Source organism: Dendropsophus ebraccatus, chromosome 8 (assembly GCF_027789765.1).
Source record: "Dendropsophus ebraccatus isolate aDenEbr1 chromosome 8, aDenEbr1.pat, whole genome shotgun sequence".
In the NCBI taxonomy this organism is placed as follows: Eukaryota; Metazoa; Chordata; class Amphibia; order Anura; family Hylidae; genus Dendropsophus; species Dendropsophus ebraccatus.
Window position 1 is genome coordinate 2,321,798 of NC_091461.1, and position 12,073 is coordinate 2,333,870.

The window sequence follows — 12,073 nt, forward strand, 5'->3', positions numbered from 1 at the left end:
TGCAAAGCAAGCCTCCCAGTTATGAGCTAAAAAGTGCAGAGTTAAATTTGGCCGCTATCTAAAAATACATAAAAATACAATTATAGCTGTTCACAATGACTCACCCATAGCAGTGTGGTAGTGCTTGACCCCTACGCACGTTTCGCGTGGCTACGCTTCCTCAGGGGGCGTGTCTATAGCCCTATCCTTTGTGCTTTATATACTATGTGTGATAATTACTTCCGGGGTATCGGCGCATGTCGTGGGAGGGCCGGAAATCGCGTCATATTCTCCCGGCACTCATCACTGGAACGCACATCCACGGCGTGGAACGCACATGGACATGCGCACTGCGATCAAGAGGCCGGCTAGAACTGACGTCCTCACCCTAAATCCCAGGACATGCGCACAGCCGGAAGCCGGGGACTTGGACTCAAAAACAAACCCATTGCGGATTCACTTATCCTGGCGGGACCTGTTTGTATTAGATCAGGAGACGGGTAATGTGAATATAACCATTATAAGATATAAAGTGACAGTGTGCACAGTGTAAAAATTCATAATTATACAGTATATAAATTAATATTCTCAAATGTGAAGCAAATGAAGTGTACAATCAGAAGGATACATTAATCAAAAAGTGCCATAGTAATTGCATAAATGTACAAAAAGAAGTGGAGGATGGGATGCAATTGACAACGATCCCTCGTCACTTTAAACTATATCATGACTGTGATCCAAAAACTTTTCGTGTCAGGGGTATAGAAAAAGTGGAAGGAGGAATTAGAGGTGGTAATGTAAGAAAAATCCTTGCCCAAAAAGAATGTCGGTGGATTTCCACACTGGGTACGTTAGTCCCGAGAGGGTTGAATGAACAACAGAGCTTTGCTCCTTTTTTGTGATCATCAGGTTTATCCTGCAATTTTTAATTCTGTCTTTTGTGTTGTGTATGTATGGTTTTTATAACTTTTCTTTTATGTTTATACGTTTTTTAGTGAAATATTTGATGATGGGGATCGAGTCTTAATATGGGATCTCACATAGCGGCAAGATATGAGGGACAAGTAATGTGGAAAACTATAACATCTACAAGACATCGAGAAAACTGCTTGTTATGGGGTGGGCAATAGTGTGAATTACGGGGAGGATGTGAGATGTATAATACATGCAATTATGTAAATTGATCACAATGCACTTTATTTTTATATGTATTTTTTGTATTTTTGTATTTATAATCACTTGAATTGGCTGTGTACGGATAATTTTTATTACACTGGTATATATGTATTTATATGCACTTTTTTGTACATTTATGCAATTACTATGGCACTTTTTGATTAATGTATCCTTCTGATTGTACACTTCATTTGCTTCACATTTGAGAATATTAATTTATATACTGTATAATTATGAATTTTTACACTGTGCACACTGTCACTTTATATCTTATAATGGTTATATTCACATTACCCGTCTCCTGATCTAATACAAACAGGTCCCGCCAGGATAAGTGAATCCGCAATGGGTTTGTTTTTGAGTCCAAGTCCCCGGCTTCCGGCTGTGCGCATGTCCTGGGATTTAGGGTGAGGACGTCAGTTCTAGCCGGCCTCTTGATCGCAGTGCGCATGTCCATGTGCGTTCCACGCCGTGGATGTGCGTTCCAGTGATGAGTGCCGGGAGAATATGACGCGATTTCCGGCCCTCCCACGACATGCGCCGATACCCCGGAAGTAATTATCACACATAGTATATAAAGCACAAAGGATAGGGCTATAGACACGCCCCCTGAGGAAGCGTAGCCACGCGAAACGTGCGTAGGGGTCAAGCACTACCACACTGCTATGGGTGAGTCATTGTGAACAGCTATAATTGTATTTTTATGTATTTTTAGATAGCGGCCAAATTTAACTCTGCACTTTTTAGCTCATAACTGGGAGGCTTGCTTTGCAATAATAGAAATAATAGCTCCATTGACTCTAGAGAATATGGTACTTTTCCAATCCTTATAAACTATTATTATTAACAGTGTGTTTGTAGGACACTATTTTATTCTTTTCTTTTTTGCTATTGTGTTTTTAATTGATACATGTAATTTACTTGTTATATGCAAATTAAATTTTTACATTCATCTGAAAGCCTTGTTTTCGCTCTTTTGGTATACAATATATGTTTGATGGGCTTTTTTAGTAGGGAATTTGTATTGGGTTAACAAGGATTTGGGGTAAAGGAATAGACCCCTTGCTGACAATTTATTGCGTATACCCATTTGGAACGTGTGTTTCTAATCATCCATCATATGCTCATAGATGAGGCGGTAATACATCATCCATCATATGCTCATAGATGAGGCGGTAATACAACATCCATCATACACTCACTCAGATGAGGCGGTAATACATCATCCATCATACACTCATAGATGAGGCGGTAATACAATATTCCATCATACGCTCATAGATGAGGCGGTAATACATCATCCATAATACACTCACTCATAGATGAGGCGGTAATACAACATCCATCATACACTCACTCATAGATGAGGCGGTAATACATCATCCATCATACACTCATAGATGAGGCAGTAATACATCATCCATCATATACTCATAGATGAGGCGGTAATACATCATCCATCATACACTCACTCATAGATGAGGCGGTAATACAACATCCATCATACATTCACTCATAGATGAGGCGGTAATACATCATCCATCATATGCTCATAGATGAGGCAGTAATACATCATCCATCGTTGGTATGGTATGACCTCTAGGACCCCCACTGATGGCGAGAAGGAGGTCCCTTGTCCTCTGAGTGAATGGGGCAGCAATGCTCAGTTTCCTCTTTATTTAATCACTATGGGAGGTATCTGCAGGAGCTCAGTGCTGGGAGGTATCTGCAGGAGCTCAGTGCTGGGAGGTATCTGCAGGAGCTCAGTGCTGGGAGGTATCTGCAGGAGCTCAGTGCTGGGAGGTATCTGCAGGAGCTCAGTGCTGGGAGGTATCTGCAGGAGCTCAGTGCTGGGAGGTATCTGCAGGAGCTCAGTGCTGGGAGGTATCTGCAGGAGCTCAGTGCTGGGAGGTATCTGCAGGAGCTCAGTGCTGGGAGGTATCTGCAGGAGCTCAGTGCTGGGAGGTATCTGCAGGAGCTCAGTGCTGGGAGGTCCCATAGGGAGGGATTGGGGCTGATGTCCCGCACACACGTTGCTGTTCCACTGTTTCCACAAAGGACCCTCATTCTGTGTTCCCTGTTTCACAATCAGTGGAGATCACGGTGGTTGGACTCATCGTCTGCTCTGTGGATCAGATCCCGCTGGTTGATTGTCTGCTCTGTGGATCAGATCCCGCTGGTTGGATTCATCATCTGTTCTGTAGATCAGATCCTGCTGGTTGGACTCATTGTTATTCTGAGTATGAGATCCTGCTGGTTGGACTTATCATCTCATCGTCTGTTCTGTAGATCAGATCCTGCTGGTTGGACTCATTGTCTATTCTGTGGATCAGATCCTGCTGGTTGGACTCATCGTCTGCTCTGTGGATCAGATCCTGCTGGTTGGACTCATTGTCTATTCTGAGTATGAGATCCTGCTGGTTGGACTCATCATCTCATCGTCTGTTCTGTAGATCAGATCCTGCTGGTTGGACTCATCATCTCATCGTCTGCTCTGTGGATCAGATCCCGCTGGTTGCACTCATCATCTCATTGTGTATTTTGTAGATCAGATCCTGCTGGTTGGACTCATTGTCTGTTCTGTAGATCAGATCCTGCGGGTTGGACTCATCGTCTGCTCTGTGGATCGGTGGACAAGTTCAGTTGTGGAATAACCCCTGCAGTTCACCTGCCATCTGCCCAGACCCCATCCTGAACATGTGTCCTGCATGTGCCATGTGTCCCTACGCTCCCTACATAACCCACTGTTCTCAGCCAATGTCTCGGAAGCCATTTATGGTTCTCACGCCCGGGTATGTGGCCCTCCAGCCGTTTGCCGATTGCAGATAGTTTTGCACTAGTGTCACCAAAGATGTCCAAATCAGGCCTAGATGTGGATGTATTGTGTGGCTACTCCGAGGGCGGGCTATCAGCAGTGGGAGGTCATGTGACGGGACAGGTGGTGGCGCTCCCTGAAGTAGGCGTAGCAGACAGGACAGGATAGTTGTAGCTCTCTGGCTCTCTTGCCATGGGTCTCCAGCCCTGCCTCCTTCTTATGTCGTAGTCTCATGTGCAGGACCAAGTCTGACGTCATGCGGAAGGAGACTTTGCATTTGGCGCACCAGATCTGTGCCGTGGACCCGAGGGTGGAGAATGTTGGTGGGAGAACCTGTGGTGGAGGCGGGGTTTCACATTTGGGCAACGTTTCGGAAAGAGGAAGAATGGCCAAAGAATTAGGAACTGCCAGACATCCGTGCGGGGATAGGAAGTGGTCGTAGCCGTGGTCCAGGCCATCGCTGGCATCGCTGGTTCTGAGACTCTTCGCGGACTTGATGACGGTGTTGACCTTACCGTTGGCTCTGTTAGGCACAGGTGAGAAGGCACTACCCAGCGCCCCCCTCCTCCGCACCCTGCACACTTCGGTGAATGCGCTCCTCTTGGCCTCCAGCAGTTCGGCCTTCACCCTTTTCCATACGGCACTCGTCAGGTCAGAGGCCATTTCCAACAAGAAGTCTTCTCCATTCTCGGCCTCGTGTTTGTCCACCAGTCTCGCTTTTACTTCTTCTGAAAGTCCCGTCCCCTCTCGTTCCACGTCCCGTGCCAGGCTATGGAAATTGGTGCCGTGTTTTCTCCGTTTCACGGACGTTCCATCCTTTTCTGTGTCAAATAGAAATTGGTAGAAAGAAGGAAATAATAAATATTGCACCATAGCTGTGACCTCATACAGTCACGGGGAAATTAGGTGCCCCCTCCCCAATGGGGTGATTAGGTTTGTCAAGTTGTGGAGCTACTATTATTAAAGGGGCTGTGAAAGTCATCCGGTCCCAGAAAGTGGCAGAGATTTGTAATCTACTTCTATTAAAAAATCTCCAGTCTTCCAGTACTTATCAGCTGCTGTATGTCCTACAGGAAGTGGTGTATTCGCTCCAGTCTGACACAGTGCTCTCTGCTGCCACCTCTGTCCATGTCAGGAACTGTCCAGAGCAGCAGCAAATCCCCATAGAAAACCTCTCCTGCTCTCCAGTGGTGAAAACACAACTTCCTGTAGAACATACAGCAGCTAATAAGTACTGGAAGAAAGGAGAGAATACACTTTTTCCTGCAGAACATACAGCAGCTGATAAGTACTGGAAGGCTGGAGATTTTTTAATAGAAGTAAATCACATGTCTATAGAACTTTCTGGCACCAGTTGATTTTAGGGTACAAACCCACTTGGCGTATTTGCTGCGTGAATCAGTCTTAAAAATAAGCAGGCAAAACGCAGGTTGGCTTTATACAATTGTTCTGCGTTAAAATACGCAATTGCGTATTTTTGAAGCATGAAGCTACATGCGTTTTTCGCACAGGTTGTTAACAACTGATGCTTTGCTAACAACAAGCTTCACGCTTCAAAAATACGCAATTGCGTATTTTAACGCAGAACAATTGTATAAAGCCAACCTGCGTTTTGCCTGCTTATTTTTAAGACTGATTCACGCAGCAAATACGTCAAGTGGGTTTGTACTCTGAAAGACATTTTTTTTTTTTTGTGAACAATCCCTGTAAGGGTACAAACACACACGGCGTATACGCAGCAGATACGCAGCAGATACGCAGCAGATACGCAGCAGATACGCAGCAGATCTGATGCTGTGTTCAGTTATTTAGATCTAATCTGCTGCGTATTTGCTGCGTATTTGCTGCGTATCTGCTGCGCATCTGCTGCATATACGCCGTGTGTGTTTGTACCCTAAAGGCCCATATTCCACCAACAGATCTGACGACAGATTATCTGCCAAAGATTTGAAGCCAAACCCAGGAGTGGATTTGAAAAGAGGAGAAATTTAGTCTTTCCTTTATGACCTGATCTCTGATTATAGTCTGTTCCTGGCTTTGGCTTCAAATCTTTGGCAGATCATCTGTCGTCAGATCTGTTGGTGGAATAGGGCCTTAAAGCAAATATGCAAATCAGGTAGTCAGGAGCAGTGGGGGTGTTCCTTGGCCCCCCGGTGACCCCCTCCCCTCGGCCTGCCACTTCCTTCAGTGATGCATGCATCTTCATATTTGATGCCCATGTGCAGGAGCAGTGCTGCTGCAGGGTATGGGGGGCGCTCTGGGGGGGGGGGGGGGGGGGGTGAGGGACGCCCCCACTACTCCTAACTACCTGATTTGCATATTTGCTTTAAAGTGACTGGAGGGCCAGGTACATGGCTTTGGGTCTTTTACCTTATGAGATGGGTGGTGGCGCGGGGATGCCAGTGGTGCGGGGATGCCAGTGGTGCGGGGATGGGTGGCGGTGCAGGGATGCCAGTGGTGCGGGGATGGGTGGTGGTGCAGGGATGCCAGTGGTGCGGGGATGGGTGGTGGTGCAGGGATGCCAGTGGTGTGGGGATGGGTGGCAGTGAGGGGATGGGTGGTGGTGCAGTGATGCCAGTGGTGCGGGGATGGGTGGCGGTGCAGGGATGCCAGTGGTGCGGGGATGGGTGGCAGTGAGGGGATGGGTGGTGGTGTGGGGATGGGTGGCAGTGCGGGGATGGGTGGCGGTGCAGGGATGCCAGTGGTGCGGGGATGGGTGGCAGTGAGGGGATGGGTGGTGGTGTGGGGATGGGTGGCGGTGCAGGGATGCAAGTGGTGCGGGGATGGGTGGCGGTGCAGGGATGGGTGGCAGTGCAGGGATGGGTGGCAGTGCAGGGATGGGTGGCGGTGCAGGGATGCCAGTGGTGGTGCAGGGATGCCAGTGGTGTGGGGATGGGTGGCAGTGCGGGGATGGGTGGCGGTGCAGGGATGCCAGTGGTGGTGCAGGGATGCCAGTGGTGTGGGGATGGGTGGCGGTGCAGGGATGGGTGGCATGCAGGGATGCCAGTGGTGCGGGGATGGGTGGCGGTGCAGGGATGGGTGGCGGTGCAGGGATGCCAGTGGTGTGGGGATGGGTGGCATGGCGGGGATGGGTGGCGGTGCAGTGATGCCAGTGGTGTGGGGATGGGTGGCATGGCGGGGATGGGTGGCGGTGCAGTGATGCCAGTGGTGTGGGGATGGGTGGCAGTGCAAAGATGAGTGGCGGTGCAGGGATGCCAGTGGTGCAGGGATGGGTGGCGGTGCAGGGATGGGTGGCGGCGCAGGGATGCCAGTGGCGTAGGGATGGGTGGCAGTGCGGGGATGGGTGGCGGTGCAGGGATGCCAGTGGTGCGGGGATGGGTGGCAGTGCGAGGATGCCAGTGGTGTGGGGATGGGTGGCGGTGCGGGGATGGGTGGCGGCGCAGGGATGCCAGTGGCGTAGGGATGGGTGGCAGTGCGGGGATGGGTGGCGGTGCAGGGATGCCAGTGGTGCGGGGATGGGTGGCAGTGCGGGGATGCCAGTGGTGTGGGGATGGGTGGCATGGCGGGGATGGGTGGCGGTGCAGTGATGCCAGTGGTGTGGGGATGGGTGGCATGGCGGGGATGGGTGGCGGTGCAGTGATGCCAGTGGTGTGGGGATGGGTGGCATGGCGGGGATGGGTGGCGGTGCAGTGATGCCAGTGGTGTGGGGATGGGTGGCAGTGCAGGGATGAGTGGCGATGCAGGGATGCCAGTGGTGCAGGGATGGGTGGCGGTGCGGGGATGGGTGGCGGTGCAGTGATGCCAGTGGTGCGGGGTTGGGTGGCGGTGCGGGGATGTCAGTGGTGTGGTCCTGGTTTTGCACCATGAGCGGGAATAGACCGGCACTGTGAGAGGGAACTGGGCAAAGGTTCAAAACCAGGACCGCACCACTGGCATCCCCACGCCGGCCCCCAATCCCCACACCGGCCCCCAATCCCCACACCGGCCCCCAATCCCCGCGCCGCCACCCATCCTATAAGGTAAAAGACCCAAAGCCACGCACCTGGCCCTACAGTCACTTTATATGAAACTTCTCCAAAATCTAAAAAAAGAAGGCGGGGCCAGAAAGATGAGGTCAGCAGCTGCAGGGAGATAGCGGCACTTAGATTCCCTTCAAGTGTGATAAGTATAAGTAAGCATGGATGTCCGTGTTATGTGTGATGGGGTACGGCATGGCGGCTTATATAACAGAGGTCAGAACTTTGGGTCAGTAATGGGGTCACATACGGCATGGCGGCTTATATTACAGAGGTCAGTAATGGGGTCACATACAGCATGGCGGCTTATATAACAGAGGTCAGTGATAGTGTCACATACGGCTTGGCGGCTTATATTACAGAGGTCAATGATGGTGTGACATACCAGCATAGCGGCTTATATTACAGAGGTCAGTGATGGTGTCACATACAGCATGGCGGCTTATATAACAGAGGTCAGTAATAGGGTCACATACAGCATAGCGGCTTATATTACAGAGGTCAGTGATGGTGTCACATACAGCATGGCGGCTTATATAACAGAGGTCAGTAATAGGGTCACATACAGCATAGCGGCTTATATTACAGAGGTCAGTGACGGGGTCACATTCCACATGGCGGCTTATATAACAGAGGTCAGTGATGGTGTCACATACAGCATGGCGGCTTATATAACAGAGGTCAGTGATAGTGTCACATACGGCTTGGCGGCTTATATTACAGAGGTCAATGATGGTGTGACATACCAGCATAGCGGCTTATATTACAGAGGTCAGTGATGGTGTCACATACAGCATGGCGGCTTATATAACAGAGGTCAGTAATAGGGTCACATACAGCATAGCGGCTTATATTACAGAGGTCAGTGATGGTGTCACATACAGCATGGCGGCTTATATAACAGAGGTCAGTAATAGGGTCACATACAGCATAGCGGCTTATATTACAGAGGTCAGTGATGGGGTCACATTCCGCATGGCGGCTTATATAACAGAGGTCAGTGATGGTGTCACATACAGCATGGCGGCTTATATAACAGAGGTCAGTGATGGTGTCACATACAGCATAGCGGCTTATATTACAGAGGTCAGTGATGGGGTCACATTCCGCATGGCGGCTTATATAACAGAGGTCAGTGATGGTGTCACATACAGCATGGCGGCTTATATAACAGAGGTCAGTGATGGTGTCACATACAGCATGGCGGCTTATATAACAGAGGTCAGTGATGGGGTCACATACAGCATGGCGGCTTATATAACAGAGGTCAGTGATGGTGTCACATACAGCATGGCGGCTTATATAACAGAGGTCAGTGATAGTGTCTGTTGGGTCGTCTCTCCCGTCCCCCTCTTTCTATGTCGCTGGGCTGGAGGGGCCATAGGGATGGATACAGCCTTGTATACTGAGCGAAGCCGCCAGCCTCCGCACTATCCACAGGGCGGTATATTTCCTCACCATGATGAAGAGAGCGCAGCTCCTGCAGACCCAGCATGGCGGCCAGCTGTCCATGGTAGAGAAGCAGCAGTGGCTCCCCCTTGTGGAGGTGGCCGGAGGCTCCTTCCTGGATCAGCTCCTCCAGTCTATTGTCCATGGAAGCTCCAGGGGTCGCCGGGACCAGACGCAGCCACATCCGGAGCCTGGGAGAGAAAGGGTTAAAGGATCAGCATTACTGACTGACGGAACACAAGAGCCTCCACTTCTATCTTTTCTAATCTCTAGTTGATGCTTCTTATGATGTTTCAGCACATGAAGGGGTTAATGGCAGAAGTGTACCAGCAGTCACCAGGAGGGGGCGCTCACTGCACACAGATTTATACTGTACAATAATGATGTCGTGTGCCCCTAGTGGTGAGAGAAGGAACTCCAGACATAGAGCTTATAGTGCAGACCCCAGCGTAGTACAGTCCATGGGGAGCGGACCCCGCGGACCCCCGTTATTAATGGGTGGTGGGATGGGGAATGAATGCAAGCATCATGGAAAGAAGATCAGAGCAAGTCCTGTAGTCCCAGATGGGTAGGGGTGCGAGGAGACCCCCACTATTGTCTATGTCCCAGATGGGTAGGGGTGCGAGGAGACCCCCCACTCTATTCTCCTCTGTGGGACCCCCACTATTGTCTATGTCCCAGATGGGTAGGGGTGCGAGGAGACCCCCCACTCTATTCTCCTCTGTGGGACCCCCACTATTGTCTATGTCCCAGATGGGTAGGGGTGCGAGGAGACCCCCCACTCTATTCTCCTCTGTGGGACCCCCACTATTGTCTATGTCCCAGATGGGTACAGATGCGAGGAGACCCCCCACTCTATTCTCCTCTGTGGGACCCCCACTATTGTCTATGTCCCAGATGGGTAGGGGTGCGAGGAGACCCCCCACTCTATTCTCCTCTGTGGGACCCCCACTATTGTCTATGTCCCAGATGGGTAGGGGTGCGAGGAGACCCCCCACTCTATTCTCCTCTGTGGGACCCCCACTATTGTCTATGTCCCAGATGGGTAGGGGTGCGAGGAGACCCCCCACTCTATTCTCCTCTGTGGGACCCCCACTATTGTCTATGTCCCAGATGGGTAGGGGTGCGAGGAGACCCCCCACTCCATCCACCTCTGTGGGACCCCCACTATTGATCCCTGACAGCATTTCTGTAACCCAGTATCAATGTCTACGAGACTTTCCCTACACCACATCACTATTCCGAGGAGAGCAGAAAGCGCGGCCTGGAGCTCAGCCCTTCAGAGATCAGTGGGGGTCTCAGCGCCCGGACCCCACCCATCACAACTTCTGACGTCACTAATGTTGTGTACAAGGGATTTCCCATTAGTCCCCTTCTCAGACTGATCTCCTGGCAGTGGATGTAACATTGGCTATTCAGCTGAATGGAGATACATGTGGGGGAGTAAGACCACCAAAGTGGAAGGCCCCCCACTGCGACTCATAGAGTGGACCCCTCTCCCATCTATGTGGATAGGAATTGTCTGGAACGGGGGGCACGGACTCATAGTCCGCGCGATTCATCACTGTTTCCGAGTAAAGATACGCAGAAAACCTACTCCAGCTCTCAGCAGCGGCACGCACGGGATTAATGTAGAGGCAGTCCGCCTACAGTCCGCCTACAATCCGCCTACAATCCGTCTACAGTCCGCCTACAGTCCATCTACAGTCCGCCTACAGTCCGCCTACAGTCCATCTACAGTCCGCCTACAGTCCGCCTACAATCCGCCTACAGTCCGCCTACAATCCGCCTACAGTCCGCCTACAATCCGTCTACAGTCCGCCTACAGTCCATCTACAGTCCGCCTACAGTCCATCTACAGTCCGCCTACAGTCCGCCTACAGTCCGCCTACAGTCCGCCTACAATCCGCCTACAGTCCGCCTACAGTCCGCCTACAATCCGCCTACAGTCCGCCTACAGTCCATCTACAGTCCGCCTACAGTCCATCTACAATCCGCCTACAGTCCACCTACAGTCCGCCTACAGTCCATCTACAATCCGCCTACAGTCCGCCTACAATCCGTCTACAGTCCGCCTACAGTCCATCTACAGTCCGCCTACAGTCCGCCTACAGTCCGCCTACAATCCGCCTACAGTCCGCCTACAGTCCATCTACAGTCCGCCTACAATCCGCCTACAGTCCGCCTACAATCCGCCTACAGTCCGCCTACAATCCGTCTACAGTCCGCCTACAGTCCATCTACAGTCCGCCTACAGTCCATCTACAGTCCGCCTACAGTCCATCTACAGTCCGCCTACAGTCCATCTACAGTCCATCTACAGTCCGCCTACAGTCCGCCTACAGTCCATCTACAGTCCGCCTACAGTCCATCTACAGTCCGCCTACAGTCCATCTACAGTCCGCCTACAGTCCGCCTACAGTCCATCTACAGTCCGCCTACAGTCCGCCTACAGTCCATCTACAGTCCGCCTACAGTCCGCCTACATTCCGCCTACAGTCCATCTACATTCCGCCTACAGTCCGCCTACAGTCCATCTACAGTCCGCCTACAGTCCGCCTACAGTCCATCTACAGTCCGCCTACAGTCCATCTACAGTCCATCTACAGTCCGCCTACAGTCCATCTACAGTCAGCCTACAGTCCATCTACAGTCCATCTACAGTCCGCCTACAGTC

At 51.0% G+C, this 12,073-nt stretch overlaps 1 protein-coding gene across 1 annotated transcript in view; it reads right to left on the bottom strand.

The window, feature by feature from the left end:
• Positions 1–3,628: 3,628 nt before the first annotated feature.
• ZNF488 (zinc finger protein 488) overlaps positions 3,629–12,073 on the bottom strand; it is a 163,233-nt gene continuing 154,788 nt past the window's right edge. The window contains exons 2-3 of the mRNA XM_069979598.1: positions 9,406–9,587; positions 3,629–4,791 (exon numbers count right to left, since the gene is read on the bottom strand). Coding sequence (XP_069835699.1) covers positions 4,064–4,791; positions 9,406–9,587 — 910 coding nt within the window. The 3' untranslated portion in view covers positions 3,629–4,063. The remainder of the gene's footprint in view (positions 4,792–9,405; positions 9,588–12,073) is intronic.